At 47.6% G+C, this 17736-nt stretch overlaps 1 protein-coding gene and 1 pseudogene across 1 annotated transcript; one reads left to right on the top strand and one right to left on the bottom strand.

Annotated features, from left to right (window-relative positions):
* Positions 1 to 540: 540 nt before the first annotated feature.
* On the top strand, positions 541 to 6278 carry LOC136506590 (K(+) efflux antiporter 3, chloroplastic-like). The gene is given in 18 exon segments (XM_066501506.1): positions 541 to 1052; positions 1151 to 1252; positions 1359 to 1439; positions 1724 to 1825; positions 1995 to 2072; positions 2315 to 2383; positions 2497 to 2547; positions 3429 to 3542; positions 3639 to 3740; positions 3836 to 3970; positions 4215 to 4244; positions 4246 to 4533; positions 4610 to 4681; positions 4749 to 4850; positions 4967 to 5128; positions 5340 to 5429; positions 5514 to 5675; positions 5834 to 6278. Coding segments are annotated over 18 exon segments (2325 nt in total). The 5' UTR covers positions 541 to 743; the 3' UTR covers positions 6110 to 6278.
* On the bottom strand, positions 6243 to 9561 carry LOC136506591 (putative cyclic nucleotide-gated ion channel 7; annotated as a pseudogene).
* Between the last annotated feature and the right edge of the window lie 8175 nt (positions 9562 to 17736).

Raw genomic sequence — 17736 nt, 5'->3', positions numbered from 1 at the left:
TCTTGTATTTTGGTGTTTGATTGTTTACATTTTGTTGCACAAAGTTACCTTTATGTTCTAGCAGTGATATCATGTTCCTACTAGAGGTATGTGGGGCGTACATATTTTATTGTGTGCGCCTTTCGGTTTTTGCAAATCTGTGTACTAGCTAATACTGCATTGGACTTGATTTGAGCACTGTGCAAGCTTGCTAAGAGTACAACCAAACACGAGCAAACACTAGCCCTAGATATAGACTAAATATTTTTGTTTTTGCTATTTCTTACGATTTGGTAAACATGGTGCAATGTCAAAATTCACAGCGCAAGCGTGCACATAGCCACATAGTATTAGCAAAGCAAGCAGCCAAAGCATTTGGCGTGGAAAGGTTATCAATATTTTTTTTTAAAAAAAGAATCACTAAAGCGTGGAGCCGTGGACAGCGAGAGAACTGGTAACGGCCGAGCCAGCGACGTCGACGGCAGGGCCAGGCGCCAGCGAGAGGCGGACGAAGGCCCGCGCGGCGCTCCGGTCGCCTCAACATCTTATTATCCATCCTCCCAGCTCTCCTCCGAGTTCGCCAGGCCCCGCACGCAGCCAGATAAAAGGTACGCCCCCCCTCGCGCGCGCGGGGACGCGACACGGGCACACGGCGCAGCGTCTCCTCGGCCCTCCGGTGGTCCTCGTGCGCACACGCACCCACGCGCCGCGGCGAGCCGCTCCGCTCCGGTAGCTTCGGCACGCGCGCCGCCCGCCTTGGCGCCATGGCGTCGGCCGCTTCGGCGGCGGCGGCGGCGCTGGCACGGCACCACGTCCTCCTCCGGGCCTGCTCCGCGCCCGCGCCCACCTCGGCGTCGACCCGCTGCGTCCTCCGCCGCGTGGGTGGGGCGCCCTGGTACGGGACGGCAGGGAGGAAGAGGAGGAGGAGGAGGATGGTGCCGCGCGCGGGGATGGACATGGACCTGGCCAGCGGCGCCGTCGAGGTGATCAACGACCTGGGCTTCGACACGCTCACCTTCCTCGGCGTCACGGTCCTCGTCGTCCCCGCCTTCCGCGTCGTCAAGGCCAGCCCAGTGAAGTATCTCTCCCCCGTCCTCCCCGCCTCGCCCCCTCGCGTCCGCCCCTTGCTCCCCCCGTGCTTACACGCCGCGCCCCCCAAATGCTGCCGCAGATTCTCGGCTTCTTCTGCGCCGGCGTCGTGCTCAACCAGTTCGGCCTCATCAGGAACCTCACCGACGTCAAGCTGCTCTCCGAGTGGGGAATCCTTTTCCTGGTGGGTACCATCCGTTGGAGCCTCGTTGGCGTTATTGCATCACCATTGGTTTGCAGGAAATGCTTTACTCGAGTGATTGATTCACTGCTCTGCCTCCCATCCGCAGCTGTTTGAGATGGGGCTGGAGCTCTCCCTCTCTCGCCTCAAGGCTCTTGCGAGGTACGCCTTTGGGATGGGCTTGCCTCAGGTACGATTATTCGTCGTCCTTGCGTACTTGTGCTACTGAGTACATATATGCATGCCTGTTAATTTATAACAACAAATTCTGATATGCTGATGTTCTCTGGCTTACTACTTGGTCGAGCTAATGTTCCATGATATGAACCATCACTAGGCCAATGTTCTCTGTCTGAATCTGTTATGTGCCTTGCACTGATATTTCCTGGCTTACTACTAGATCACTTGGTCTCCATATGGAATTTTGGAAAGTACTACCATAGCTGATTCACTATACCTTTCGATACCCTGAAGGTTCTTTTGTCAACCCTCGCTTTCACGGCGTTCGAGCTTCCTCCTAATGGTGCCATAGGAACAAAGATATTGCAGTTTCTCTTTGATTCAAGACCTGATCTGGTAAGATTTGTTGTGAACTGAAAATGAAAAGTAATCTTCTAGTCTTCTGTAGTCCATATCGATGTTTCATTCTCAGGGTACAAAATTAAGCTCCTTTAGTTCTTTTGCCATTCTCAGGGTCAACTAAGTTGCTCTTGATATTAGCATTTGATCTGGTTTTGATCTGCAGGTGAACATCAGGAGTATTGATGAAGCAATAGTAATTGGAGCCGCCCTCTCACTATCTTCATCTGCTTTTGTTCTCCAGGTGTGCATTCTATTCAGGAATTACATCAGCAAGCATTCTTTGAAGTATTGAGTTTATCCATGCTTTCACATTTGTAGCTTGTCTATTTTGGGTGAATGGCTTGACTCACGACATGCACTCTAACATCTATGCATACAGTGGCATTTTAGTTACACAAAATTGTTCAAGCAACTTGTCATGCTTACAACTGTTACATTTTTTGCTTTTTGCACATGATAAGTGACTATGTATATCGTCTGCAGCTTCTTGCCGAGAAAGGTGAACTTCCAACAAGATTTGGTTCAGCTACACTGGGAATTCTTCTCCTGCAGGTGTTCGATTGAAGCTCTATACATTTTCTGTCTCCAAAATTGTCATTTTTCATGAATCCTCCAAGGAGTGTGAGGTATATTAATTCCAGGACGTATTCTTCTGATACTCACAGGACATTGCAGTTGTCCCCCTGTTGGTCATACTCCCTGTGCTAGAGAGTCAGGTACGCAAAAGGTTAGCACTTAGATATATCAAACTACAGAAGGCTCATTTGCAAAACATGCACCTGATATACTTTCCCATTATCCTACAATGCAACCTAAGGACCGGCACTAATTTTGTTGAAGGATATGTGTAGTTCTAAGGCCATTTTGTAGTTGATAATATTTTGCATGTTAAGTTACTAATTTAGTATAAAAAAGGTTGATATAGTAAACATACAGATTTTTCCACAACGGTAAAACTGAATTTCATTACCAAAGCAATGAAATTACACAGATTTTCAGTTTAAGACGCTGCGATATCATAAACGACACTAAAGAGAACGGATCCATGCAAATGATCACAAAGGGAACAAATGCATGAATCAAACTACCAAAAACTCCCAGATGCTAAGAGATGAAGCGCCAGACCAAAACAACCCCGTCCAACAGCAGGGGTCTCCACCAAGGAGTTTACACCTACCAGCTTACAAGCTTAACCAAAAACAAAACTATCTGGGCCACCGATCACATAGCTAACTCAGTCTTCAACCGTGAAATCGACGATCATCCAACATATGGTATCAGCTGACGCTCATCGCCTGCATCTGCACATCTTGCCTGTGGAAGAAGAGAGCTGCCGTCTTCACAGCTTCTGCTCCCTGGACAACCTGCTGCTTCAAGTTGTCCTTAAGCAGACCTGCCCAATAAGTGAGAAAAGGAGCATATCATACACACAATCTCAGTAGGAGATTTGTAGTAAACATACAGATAGTCACTAACATATTACTGCATCCTACTTGTTCAGCCACTGCACACGTTCCTTAGTTCCTAAGTATGAGCATGCTGCACTGCCTTCACATTACATTGAGTCATACAATAACATTTACTGGCTTTGTTGCAGAATATCGTGGAGCGAAGTTTGTGGCCACTTTTACTAGCTGAGAGCTTAAAGGCACTGGGCGGACTTGGCTTACTTTCCCTTGGCGGGAAATACCTCATGAGACGCGTCTTTGAGGTATGTTACCTTCTACATTCTGAAATACGTACTCATATTTTGTTCAATAAACTTTTGGTTTAGTATACAATGAAAACTGAATTACCATTCTGGCAGTTTGTTGCAGAGTCAAGGAGTTCAGAGGCATTTGTTGCGCTCTGTCTTCTTACAGTCGCAGGGACATCACTTATCACCCAAAAGTTGGGATTTAGTGATACAGTATGTCCTATTTGAAAATTTCAGTTAGATCCAGATTGTGCTCTTTCAGTTTTTTGGATTGCTGATTGTTTACCTCCTAACATCATCCTTTGTAGCTGGGTGCATTTCTGGCTGGAGCCATTCTTGCAGAAACAAATTTCCGCACACAAATCGAAGCTGACATAAGGCCATTCAGAGGCTTGTTGCTTGGGCTGTTCTTTATGACTACAGGGACTTCCATTGACATGCAGGTACTCGTTTCTGTTTTTCAAGTGAACAAATGGTTGAATGTCAATCGCACTCTTTATTCATGTGCAGTATTTCTTGTCTTTCCATGGCTAAGGTATATAGGCCTAAATGCCTTCATTTCCGTTTCCATTCACTGGACAGTTACTAAGTAACATTTAAAGGGGCATTGCTGTGTTTTTTTCGCTAGTTAACAAAACATTGTTTATATGCTCATTGATCCATCTCGACCTTTTGCATAATATGTAGCTTCTCATCCGGGAGTGGCCTAATGTTCTGGACACTGTTGGGGGGTCTTATTGCAATCAAGACATTGATAATTACCGCAATTGGGCCTAGAGTCGGGCTAACTCTTAAAGAAAGTGTAAGGATAGGACTGCTACTTTCTCAAGGAGGCGAGTTTGGATTCGTGGTGTTTTCTTTGGCAAACAGGCTCGGTGTCCTACCACTTGAGTTAAATAAACTGCTTATAATTGTTGTTGTGCTGTCGATGGCATTAACTCCGTTGCTCAATGAAGTTGGAAGAAGAGTAGCAGGGATCATTGATGAAAGATCTGAAGAAAAAGAAGTGCGTAACTACAATCATTAGTACATTCGCATTGGATGCATATTTTTCTTGTGAACGCTAAGATGCTCTTTTGCAGAAGCCTGCTGAGATGGTGAATTACGGTGCCACTGAACCTGTTGTACTTCTTGGTTTTGGAGAGATGGGACAGGTATCTTGCATGATATTTTTTTTTTGTTTCATTTGAGTGCAGACCATAAAATGTCATGTTTGTGCAGGTCCTTGCTAATTTTTTATCTGCACCATTGTCATTTGGAATTGAGAAAGATACAGAAGGATGGCCATATGTCGCATTTGATCTAAATCCTGCTGTTGTAAAGGTTGGAAATAAGAAAACATTTGGGTATAATAATTAATGCATCTTCCCTTCTCTCACTGAAGGTGGATTGGTGTGTTTTCATGTGTTTAACTAAGCTCATTTGTCCTCTCCTATCAGTCAGCTAGAAAATCAGGATTTCCTGTGCTATACGGAGATGGTTCACGCCCTTCAGTTCTGCAATCTGCTGGCATAACGTTTCCAAAAGCTATCATGGTTATGTATACTGGAAAGGAAAAAACAATTGAGTCTGTAAACAGATTGCGGCAAGCTTTCACTGCGGTAAGAATCTCCAAAGTGAAACTGCATTATGCTTTGGGGAAATTTCAGGATTTAGTTACCAAGTTGAGACATGCTATGATAGCAGCATTGTGCAAGAACACTATTTTTTAGAGTTAGGAGAGAGGACCCTTATTCTCATATAGAAACCAAGAAAGAGTGAAAGACATGCAATTAACGAACACTCTGTTGACAATACCTTCTGCTTTAACAGGTTCCTATATACGCTAGAGCTCAAGATCTCTCGCATTTGTTAGATCTTAAGAAAGCAGGTGCAACAGATGTTGTCCTGGAAAATGCTGAGGTAATGTTCTCAAAATTCTGTGTTCACCGAGCAGCACATAAGAATTCATGTGATCACTTTTCTCTTGTCAATCTTGCGCTGCAGACTAGCTTGCGGCTAGGTTCGATACTTTTGAAAGGACTGGGCGTCATGTCTGATGATGTATCCTTCTTGAGTAAGCTTGTGAGAGACTCAATGGAGCTACAAGCTCAGGAAGCACTAAAAGACATTGGGGACCAAGAAGTTGATATTATGAAGCCTCTTCAGGTTCTTAAAATATGAAAAAACAATCTCAAATTCATGGCATTTCCCCCTGTGTACCCTCTTTTCTTCTAAATGAAATGATACACAGCTCTCCTATGTGTTTGAGAAAAAAAAAATCATAGCATTTTCATTTCTCATCTGAGCTAAATTCCTTCTTGCAGGTAAGAGTTTCAGATTTAGTGGATAGCAATGGTAATAGTTCAAGAATGGTAGCCCAGGAGCAGTCCTTAAGTCTAAGTAGCCGCCCAGACATAAAGGCAATAAAACCGGCAGTGACAAACAGGATACCTGATATGAAGGTGGAAAATGAAAATCCAGGATATGACTTTGACAGAGTAGATTCTGAAGATGGTGTGGCATACTGTCTATTGGGATCTGATGATGAAAGCGATCAAGCCTCCAGTACAAGCAAGGATATGATTGACCAATCTGCTTGATGCAGGGTTAGTGTCAATGATAGGAAGATACTCTAGCTCTACTTGTAGGATCAAGTTCATTGGTGATTGGCTAATTGCTGGGCTGATCAGAAGTGCCACATTTCTTGCAGCTCCTTTAGGTTTCTTGAAACACTTCTAAAGACTGCAATACTGCATTTAAGTTCTGATATATGGAGTCGTACAGAATAGAAACCATATACACGTGTGGCATGTGGAGATGTCGCGCAGCCATGCAGCAAATCTAAAGACTGAGGGGGTGTTTGGTTCCTACAGGAAAATTTTAGTCCCTGTCCCATCGGATGTTTGGACACATGCATGAAGTATTAAATATAGATGAAAAAAATAACTAATTGCACAGATTGTGGCTAATTTGCGAGACGAATTTTTTTAAGCCTAATTAGTTCATGATTTGACAATGTGGTGCTACAGTAAATATGTGCTAATGGCGGATTAATTAGGCTTAATAAATTCGTCTCATAAATTAGTCTCCATCTATGTAATTAGTTTTATAATTAACTCATATTTAGTTCTCCTAAATAGCATCCGAACGTCCGATGTGACATGGACTAAAATTTAGTCCATGGAACCAAACACCCCCTAAACCTACAAAACTAAGCACTGCAACACGTTTTGGGTTGTGATCGGTCCAGTAAACCTTGATCTGTGACAAATTATTTCACACACATAATATATACATACATATGTTTCTTTGTGCCAACCAAGCTGGAGCTGCAGCAGCAAGTAATCTCACGGTGATGGATCGAGTTCAGCGCAGTGGCTGGCGGAGTGATCAGTAGTCCATGGAGCCGAAGTCCGGCTCCGGCGGCCTGGGCAGCATGATGAGGCTGTCGGCTCGGACGGAGCGCTGGCGCTGCACGCCGCGCATGGCGTTCTTGGCGAAGCGGGATACGAGGAGCGTGGTCTTGAACCGGCTGGTGGAGACCCCGGACGCGGCGGCCTCGTCGGCCTCCATCTCCTCCTCCCGGCGCCGCTGCTCGGCCGCCTTCCGCTTGAGGTACCTCCTCCATGCGGCCTGTATGAAGCAGGACGCCCATGTGCGCCACTGCTGCGAGTAGAATCGGAACGTCTGCTGCAGCTGCTTGCTGTGCAGGCGGCGGAACTGCCCCGCCACGAACTTGAGCTCGTCGGCGCGCAGCGCGAACGCCTCCACCTCGGAGATGGCCCTGACGGTGCGCGTGGAGAGCGGGAAGTTGGCGCCGGCCTTGGGGTCGAGGGCCCACGTGAGCAGTTCCTCGCCGCAGAAGTCGCCCTCCTTGAGCAGGCCCCGGTTGTAGAACCCCATCCGGCCGCCGTCGGTGGTGGAGCTCTCGAGCCGTCCCCGGATGATGAAGAGCATCTCGTCGACGGGGTCCCCCTCGCGCACGATGTAGGTGGACTCGGTGCAGAGGCTGGGCTTGAGGCGCTCGCAGATGGCGTCGAGGAGGCGCTCGTCCATGTTGGCGAAGAGCGGGACGCGGCGGACGAGGCGGAGGCAGAGGTGCCGCTTCACGTCGCGGCGGAGGTCCTTGGGCAGGCTGCGCACGAGGCTGTCCTCGTCGACGCCGCGCGTCTCGAGCCACTTGTACTGGTTGTGCCGCCACACCCGTTCCCGGAGCTCGTCGGGGAGGACGCGGTGGTGCATCCACTGCTCCGAGTCCCGGCGCTTGAGCCGCATCTCCTCCAGGCGCAGCGTCATGGACTGCAGGTACGTCTGCATGTTGCCGATGAGGAGCGCCATGAGGATGAGGCCCAGCAGCGCGAGCGTGATGGAGAAGAGCTGCTCCCCCTTGTAGTGCGTCGTCTCCAGGCCCTGCCCGATGGTGCTGAGGTTCTGCAGCCCCCACCAGAGGCAGAAGAGGATCTTGGCCGTCAGGTTCTCCGTGGAGTAGACCCCGGACTGGATCGCCGTCGTGTAGATGCCGTAGGGGAACCCGGTGCCGCTGCCGTCGACGGGGGCGCATTCCTGCGCCAACACCTGCCGGATCATGGTGCGCCACTCGAGGAAGCCCGACTGGCCCTGGCTGCCGCCACCGCAGTACATGTAGGTGCGGCACTGGTGGAAGTTGAGCTTGGTGCATTTGTCCCGCCAGCAGTCGTCCAGCCGCTCGATGGCCAGCAGGTACCAGAACGCGCCCACCATGTGGCTGGCCAGCATGTAGAGCAGCAGGTAGAAGGCGGCGCCGCCGAAGGCCGTCTCGGCGAACACCCCCGTGGTGCGCTTCAGCTCCGAGGTGATTGGGTAGAAGCGTACCAGGCGGGGCACGTACTGCGACAGCACCGTGAAGAGCAGCGCGTTCTTGGTGGGCAGCAGGTCCGCGCCCTTGGGCCGGTTGAGGAAGTTCCAGATGGAGACCTGCGGCAGCGGCAGCACGGACAGCAGGTCGACGACGAAGAAGCGGCGCAGGTAGCGGCGCGCGATGGCGGACGAGTCGATCACCAGCTCGCCGCGCCCGAACACGCGCGACGACGGCGCGATGTACGCCGTCCGGAACTGCAGCGCGATCCGCGCCAGGTAGAAGGCGTCCACGGCGGTGCGCACCACGGTGGCGACGGTGGCCAGGTTGCGGTCGAAGCCGATGCAGGTGTTCTTGTCCGTGTACTTCACGGCCAGGAGGTAGAGGAAGAGCGGGTCGATGGCCACGGACACGATGCACGCGAACACGAAGGCGCGGTTCATGCGCGCCAGGAACGCGTCCTGCGGGTCGAACACCTGCTGCGACATCTTCCGGAAGTCCTCCTGGAACACCAGGCCCGATGCTCCGCAGCCGCTCCGACCGGTTCTTCACGCCCGCCGCCACCCGCACCGACCGCGCGCGGAACTTGGCCGCCGCAGCCGACGGATTGCCCGAGAAGTAGCTGTCCATGTGGAACCCGCCGCCACCGCCGTGGCCGCCGCTGCCGTGCCCGTGCTCCATGGTAGCGCCGCCGCTGCCGGAAGTGGGGCTGGAAGCTGACTCCGCCGGCACGTCTGCCTCGACGAGCCTCACGAACTTCTCCCTGCGCCCGTTGATGAACTGGGTCCGGTAGCCGCACCCGAACATCGTCTTCTTGATCCTAGGCTACGGGACATCATCCACCACCATTCGGGACGGCGCCGTGGCGCGCGAGCTTACTTGGTGCAGTGAGATCAACCGGCCGGCCGATCGATCGATCGATCAATAATGCAGCAAGAATGCAGTTGCTCGATCTCTCCGATCCTCGTCTCTCTCTCGATCGATCTTGCACAGGGCAGGGTCTCTTGCGGGCGCGCGGCGTGAAAGGAGGCGAGGCCGTGAGCGCAAGTGACGGCGGTTAAGAATAGGCGAGGCACCTAAAAATGGAATAAATGAATGGAGAGATTACTAGTGATTTGTCAGTGTATTTCTCCGGCCGGGGCTAGTTGTTTAGGGGCTCGGCGTATTGTATTCCAGAACTTCCCCAAATGCATGTGCATCAGAGGCTAAACTTAACGTTTGAAAGGTTAAGTCACGAATGAGTGAAACATTTTTGAAAACTTTTTTTGGGGCAAAATTTACAAAAGTTCAAAACCTGGTCGAAATCCCATCACAAATCTTTTTCTTCTTTCCTTTTCTCCCATTATCAATTTGGACCCACCTATCCTCACCTCTCAGGCCAAAAGCCTCCCAGCCCAACTCCACACCCGCACCCTCTCTCCTTCATGGGCTCTAACCCATCACGTTGACAACTCAGTAGCCAACCTTCTCCCCCGCCTAGATCGGAGCCGACCCATGCTAGTTAAAGCAGCACCCCACAACGCCATCTCGCCTCCTTTCTTTCCCTCTCACACGCCCCTGACAAATGGGCCCTAGCCATAATCACCTTAGCCATCTCTCTCATCCCACCTTCCATCTTTGGCCAACGCCAAATTTGGCATCCCTATGACCTTGGCCCACCGCGAGCCTTCCTTGAATCTGCGCATCCTCTCCTTTCTCCTACCACCTCTGCACCTTCCATTCTTACCCCTTCTTACATTTCCTAGTTTTCTTTCTTCTCTCGAATGCCACTTTGCTTAATTCCAGTGGCACCCTCCCAAAAAACGAAGCTTGCACTACAAGACTATAAAAGCTATTAGACCCCTTCTCTCCCCGCATCCTCCTTCTCCGAGCCGCCTCACTCTAGTGTGACGCCGCTCTCGCAGTCCCTCAAACCCATGGCGCCGCCCGAGATCTAAACCTCTGTGGTCAAGCTTGCCACCACCACTCCAATCTTCGCAAGAGCACCGTCTTAGCCCACTTGGAGGCGAGCACCTGCATTGTGAGTGTTGTACGAAAACTCCCCATCACTTCTCGTTGACGTACCATTGCCTAGGAGCCAGTCCTCAACCTCACCGAGCCTCATCGTCCTCACCTTGCTTGTTGTCGCGGTTCGCCACCTTCGGAACTATCCTTTGTGGAGAACGGAAATATGAAGAGAAGATTAAGAATTGTCTTCATTGGTTTGTGCTCTGTATTGTTGTTCAACATTATGTAATAAAGTATGGTTTCTAATATTTTTCAATTTTGTCCCTATATGTGTCTTGTGGACATCCTAGGCACACATATAGTTGGCACTTGGTTTTCTTCTGAAAACCGGGCATGCCACTTCTCCACCAAGGAAGTCTCTCATCATCCATGAACAAGTTGTCATGTCAGTGGGTCATCTATGTTGTTGCTGAGCCACATAGGGCCTGAACATCATGTCAGCTCAAGGTTACATCAAGCACTCAATTCTTGATCTCTCTTAGAGCATAAACAAGCTCTAATATCACTCTAAGAACTAATCTAACCAAAGATGTGATCATCAATGTAATGACCCAAATTCGTTACACCCTAGATAGTCATTTTTGACTATCAAGGAAAGTCACCTACCGAGTCACCCTGAAGATTCCTAATGAGTTATGCGAGGCAAGACATTGAAGCACCCTGTGAGAACCCCCTAGTAGTTATCGTCAGGCTCGCACCCGGAGTGAAAGAAAACCTCTACATGGATTAGAGTTCATCCTATTGACATCATCAACACCAACTCAGTCCCAAGATGCTACTCAAGAGCAATGCATTGGTCACCAATAACCAACCATCCAATGACTTTATCAATTCAGCAAAGGCAGAGATTGTCGGACCGTTCGTTAGATTACTGGACCATCCGACAGAAACTGAACCAAAGCAGACTTAAGTGGAAAAAGGGATATTTCTCAATTGTGGAAGTGGACCAACATGTCAGCATGAGTTGGGATCTTTTGCCAGCAGAAACACACCCTCTCACCCACTCTCTCCTTCATCCATTCATTTGCGACCCTCTCCCTCTCTCTCTAACTCTCATGAGCAAGGAAGAACCCTAGAACTAGAGAGAGAAAGGAGTGAAGAAGGGAATTAATGGAGGAGGAAAGGGAGGAGAAGAAGAGAAGCATCAACACCCTCCTATGGATCTCATCAACATCTCCAACCCAATCATGGTGAGCTCAAGAGATTGGCTCTTATTTTGTGGATTTTCCCCCAAATGCCTAATTTGTGGTTTTTGATGAAAGCTTGGAGTTGCTTTGCTAAGTGATGATTCAATCATGTGTAGAGTAAGTCTAAGTGACCCTCATCCACCACCATCACCTTGTCATCTCATGGATCCACCTTAAGGCATTTGTTTGGATATTTGCAAGGAGAGGATGATGGATGGAAGGCTTCCATGTTGGGAGAAGAAGGAGTTTGAATGGAAGAAGAGTTGGATCTTCAATCTTTGTCTGCGAAAGCTCTCAATCTCAGAGCCAAGGATCTCTAGCTCAATCTCAAGGTTTATCTCTTTTCTCATGAGTTTTGGTTTAATTCCTAAGCTTTAGCCACACTTAGTATAACTAGCTCAAACCCTAGCTATCTTGAGCCTAGTAAGCCACCTAAGCTACCCTAGGAATGTTTGGCACATGCAAGATGCACAACTCCACAAATTTAAGCTTGAACCTAGATTTTCCCCTAGACCATAGGTTCTGTCGCCCAATTGATGGAGAGTGTCTGTTAAACCCTCGAGAAGCCACTAGGAAGCCTTATCCATAGTCAGCCTAGACCACTGGAGTGTCCGCGTTATCCCACGGAGTGTCCGTTGAATTATAAAGACTTATAGCCAGTGAACCCGAGAGCACCAAGCCTTTACCAGAGCATCCGTCACTCACAGCAGAGTGTCTGATGAATTATAGAGAACGGTAACCCAGCAACCCGAGAGAACATAGTTCCTACCAGAGCATCCTTTAGTGAGTCGGACCATCTGATGTTAGCAGTGAACCCTAGTAATGGCTAAGTCCTGAACCTACTGGAGTATCCATGACCTCCACGGAGTAATCGCCAACCTGAACAGAACCAACCCAGAGACAACCCACCTCAGCACCTAGCACAGCGGAGTGTCTGTTAGCTAGGACAAAGTGTCTGACAATACATAGAGAGTGTGAGATTGTTTAGCAAGCTTACCCAAGAGGTCAACAATACTAGTTTATACCCATTATGAAATAGTGCAATAGTAGAGACACAGTAGATGTCCCTTCCCAAGCTCCTAGGGTTGACCAATGCACCCATGTCCTTTCTCGTTATCTCGATCGTTGATGTATCTCCTTAGTCACATTTCTCTTATTCTTTTAGGAACGTCTCGAGTAAGGATCATGTAGTTGTACAAGTCCTCATCGTCAGCTTTGAGAGTTAGGACGACAACAAATCAGGCAGGCACCCCACTACTATAAGCCCTATTTTGGATACTTATGAGGTTCCATTATGAGTTATGCATTTCATGTAGAATTGGATAGTGATCTCGTTTACACTACACCTAGAGTCACTAATTAATTTGTTAGAAGCCTCTCACCTAAATAATGGGAATGAGAGCATTTAATTGCTTATTTGCTTAGCAACGGTAGAAGTCGAGCATGAGAAGGGAACTCATCCTCGCACATGTAGGATGTTACACTGAGGAATCTAATTACTAAAACCATCAAGGGATATAACTTGATTCACTTTCCTAGCTAGACTAAGGATTAATGTCACTTAAGGTTATAATCTAGAGAATTAGCTTGGTAACTAATGCTCATGCGATGGGTAGGTCGTTGTGAGTGTGGGATCTCAAGCGACGTTGCTCGTTGAGCAGTTAAGGATCGTTTATTGGGATACGTAAGTCCAAGTAACCACCCGTACAGACCACATGTCGCAAATGGGGGCGACAAGCCAAGTAACTAATTACGACCGGTTTATCCATGAAACAAGCAAGGGGTGGCGCCGGTCGAGAAAGTCTGGGACATTGACCGGGCACCAGTCGAACCTTTCATGTGACACTCGGGCCAGATTAGGGAAAGGTTGGAGATGTGAGGCAACCCTTACCTCTGGTGTACGGGGTATGGTGGTTAGTCCCATTCTCCATGTGGGTACAATTGTACCCTCTGCGCAGAGTTTGAAAGCCTGAAGTCCCTCGGGACAGAACCATCGGTTGTTCCTACTTTCTATACCCATGGTAGCATTGTTAAAGAGTTACGAGCACTTATGTGCGACTTGAAAATTAATTGTGCGCACTCGTTCTAGTGATCGAGCATAGCATGTGATATCTTTAAGAAACGCCATTGCTTTTCAACAAATGTACAAATGCCTGATATTCTCTCTTGCATCCACCAAATAGTATATGTTGGAATTAAGTCCAGCGAGTACGAAATGTAAGCATGTTGTTGCTGTTAAGTTGTTTTGTAGGTAGGCAAGGCATTCCTCCGAGACTAGCTCCAATGAACACCACTGTTAGTAGACCTTGGAAGGCCATTTTCCAAGATGAGCTGCGTGTAACCCGATGAGTAGAAGAGTGAATGATATGTAACCTAGACTAAAGGCAGTGATTATATAGAGTGTTAGTATTAATAGTAGTTTCTTGTCTTGAATCTATTTTATCATCAATGATGTTTTAGCTATGTGTTGGAGACTAGAGTATGTATGTAATTGAGTTGTTTGGTATGTCTTGTATCAGGTATGTGTGTGTAACTCAACGCAAAGATCATGAAGAGGAGGTGCTGAGTGCGCTCCTAGGGGCCTCGTGGTGGTGTGAGCGACGACCCCCCCCCCCGACGTCGTAGGTGTGACAATGGGGGACGGGTATCGGAGCAGTTGATTGACCTACACTTACAGTCCTCATACAAAGCATTTATTACCCCAATTGATGTATACTCGAGGCTTTGACTTCAAAACTTTGTTCTATGTTATAGACTAAAACCCTAAGGTATTATAACCCTTTTCTCTAGACTGATCTAGCCTCTCTCCACAAACACCCTAAATTGAAAGAGGTGTCCAAAGAGTTTTGTTTCTTTTGAAGAAAATAGGAAAGTTCACTAGTATTGTCATAGGAATAGGATTAGTAGTCATGCTATTGGCATTTCTTAGCGCAATAACCAAGTGTGGAGGTTTTAAGTCCATCCCCAGCAACGACGCCAGAAATGCTTGTTGGCATTTCTTAGCGCAATCACCAAGTGTGGAGGTTTTAAGTCCATCCTTGGCAACGACGCCAGAAATGTCTATTGGCATTTCTTAGCGCAATCACTAAGATTGAGTTAATCTTAGTGACGCCACCAAGAAACACCAACTATGATAGTTCTTAACGATTACAGAAAATATCCGTAAGTGCACAGATCTATCGTTGTAGCATTTCACCCAGAAGTATTTCGGGTATCGTTATTTATATTTTCCCAAAGGAGGGCAAGGTGTGCGGAGTCTAGCATGAGCATGAACAAGATTACATACTTGTATAGTGGATCATAATTCATGACAGGGGTAAAAATGGTAATTTAAGGATAGTGGACACACATCTGGGCCAATCTCAAGGATAAAAGGAAAACAAAGAATAAAAAGAATGTTCCTACGTGGAGCAGGCATGTTCTAATACAACCGTGCAAAGAATAATTGATGATCATACAAATTACATGGTTAGAGCTAGAACTAAGTGCAAGATAGGTCGGGAGGCCACCGAGTACCGGTCTGCCAACAACCTCATATGATAATTTAGACTCCTACACCCTACCCAAATGTGGGGGATTACAAGGGATGGACAGGGCTGTCACCACCTACCACCTACCCCTCAACCGGAGAGTAGGAAATGTATTCACCTATTTCACCATACCCAAGCACCATGCTTGCGTACACAGAAACTACCCAATTTCCCCCAGGTCCCCGACCCTACGGATCGATAGGTAAAGAACTTGGGCACACCCGAAGGCTCGATGAACCGTCACCTCAACTTAGCTCTAATTCTACTCATATAAGTTATATGAATGATTAAGCATAAAGTTCTACATGTCAAGATCATAACATATAAACTATATGCTAGTTCATATATCATGATTATAACATGAGAACTATAGTCTAGTCCATATGCATTGCTATATTGTAAGTAAGAAAGCATGACTATGGAAGAACTCTTTATAGTATTCATACCAAGATGTCACTCTTCTTCCAAGGAGCCAAGCCCTCCTTGATAGCTTTGCTAGCTCACAAAACTACTACTAAAAGCTAAAAGATTACAAGAGTAGGGTAGTGAGGTAGAGGCTCCAAATGATGTGTGTTTTGAAGGTGAGCTCTACCCACTCTTTTATACTGAAGTGTGGTCGGTTTGGTGTAGGTAAATTAGGAAACCGACGTGGACCGCCACTACATGCCGCCATGCAACCGCTAGAGCAAGCTGGGCCCGAGCGGAACTAGGGGCGGTGCAGGCGCATCCTAGGTGCGGGCGCACCCTAGGCTACTCCACTCACCACCGCCTTGCTCTGGTGGGCTTCTGGCTAGGCCGAGGTCGCATCCAAGTCGGTGCTCGACCCAGGTTTGGCATGTAGGTGGGCTTTTGCTTTTATTTCCTTCGCGCATTTCTGCTTTACGCTTTCCGAATTGCGCCTTTTGCTTGGTTTTCCACTTGTATTCAAATATTTGTCCTGCAAAACATGTTTCTCCAATACAAGTGGAAGGTCAATAGTAAAGGCATATGTGTCAAAAAATTGTTTATTTCTCCCGTTTTGGACTTTATTTGGCGGTCGGATTCGATCGATAGTGACCGCCAACACATGCCCTAGCTTACCTCAGTGAGGAGTAATATATTCCATTAAGGTGCTCTAGGTATTAGGAGTGTCACGTTAGAAAGTTCGATGAGAGCGATTCTAGTCCTTCCACTAGTCCCTCCTAATCTTTCGAGCCCCTATCTCTCTTATCTTTAGAAGCATATCTCATCCATCCTCTCCAATTTCTCTAGAAATCTAAGAGTAGCCCCTTATCTCTTATCTCGTCTTGAAGAAAACTTTTGGTAGAGTTTTCCTAGCATCTTGGACTTATCATGCAACCTCAAGGTACAAGCATCAATAGAAACAACGCAATGGAAGATCAACCGTAAGTACCAACCATCATGGACCTAGCAATCAAATGAATAAGTTCAATAGTGTATCAACCCCATCGCGATGGATAGGTCATAGACAAGCCACATGTTCCCAACCACCACAAGGTACCAACACAAGTGCCATCAACACCAATGAACAAGGAAGTTTAGTTTAGACATGACAAGCAGAAACCAAGGTCATCTGAGTCTCCCATAGGCCAATCGAATGGCAGCCAAAGAAAAGGCATCAATTCTGAGACCATGGCGATGTGAAGCACCATGGCCTCAGCTTTGACCATGGTGAGCGAACGGCCCAACGGAGGAAGTACCTACAAAAGGTAGAATAAGTAGTGACTGCCTAGAAGGATTGGAATGCCTAAGTTAAACTTTAGGAATGCAAACTTTGGAAGCTTGGATCTAGATCACAGAAGGCAGGTCTCAAGATCTACATGTGGTGTGTAGTATCTTCCAGAAGCATGGCAAATGGCATCAATTAAAGGCAAAGAAGAGGAAAACAAGAGGATACCTATAGCATTGGAACTGGAAGTAGAAGCGTCACCATACAGCCTCAGCAATGGAGGCACCATCTCAGGCGGCACCGAGTGACAATGAACAACAACCCCCAGTGAGGCAGACCCTGCATAAGCACACTTGACTAGTTGGACGTCACAACATTACAACAAGTAAATTCAGAATGAAAGAGGTACAAAAAAGGGGACATTTGGAAATACTTGAAGAATCAAGCCTTGGAACCCCAAGAGTCATCAGAGACGAATCTCGCGCCAGGTAGCGCTCTTGACCTAGGAATTGTATATAGACATCATGACTGGTCTCACAGACGCCGTAGAAGTCCCTGACTATACGAAGCACGAGAGCCATAATGTATGGCTAAAGAATCAGAGGAGCATTCACATTTCTCTTGCACTCCATCATCTGATTCACCATCCTGTCTAGCAGGTTGATTGGTTCACCAGACAGAACCACGTTGACTATCTCCATGGAAAGCCACTCGAGAGCATTATCGTCTGTGGCAGAACCACCCAAAATAGCGTACTTATAGAGGCGCTCGTCTTCCACCAGACACTAAGCACCCCGAAAGCCACTACCACGAGCAGTATCCATCGGGCACACCCCGAGGGAGAACCCGAAAGATCCACATTTTTCCCCAGGACCCAATAATGATAACGAGTTACAACACAAGTCCATCTCATACATTAGAGTTTCTTAAAAAGTACATTATTACAATACCAAATACAGAGTGCGGAATGATAAACAGCGGAATATTAAAAGATAACATC

Source organism: Miscanthus floridulus, chromosome 15 (assembly GCF_019320115.1).
Source record: "Miscanthus floridulus cultivar M001 chromosome 15, ASM1932011v1, whole genome shotgun sequence".
In the NCBI taxonomy this organism is placed as follows: domain Eukaryota; kingdom Viridiplantae; phylum Streptophyta; class Magnoliopsida; order Poales; family Poaceae; genus Miscanthus; species Miscanthus floridulus.
This window is presented reverse-complemented; position numbering and strand designations above follow the sequence as displayed.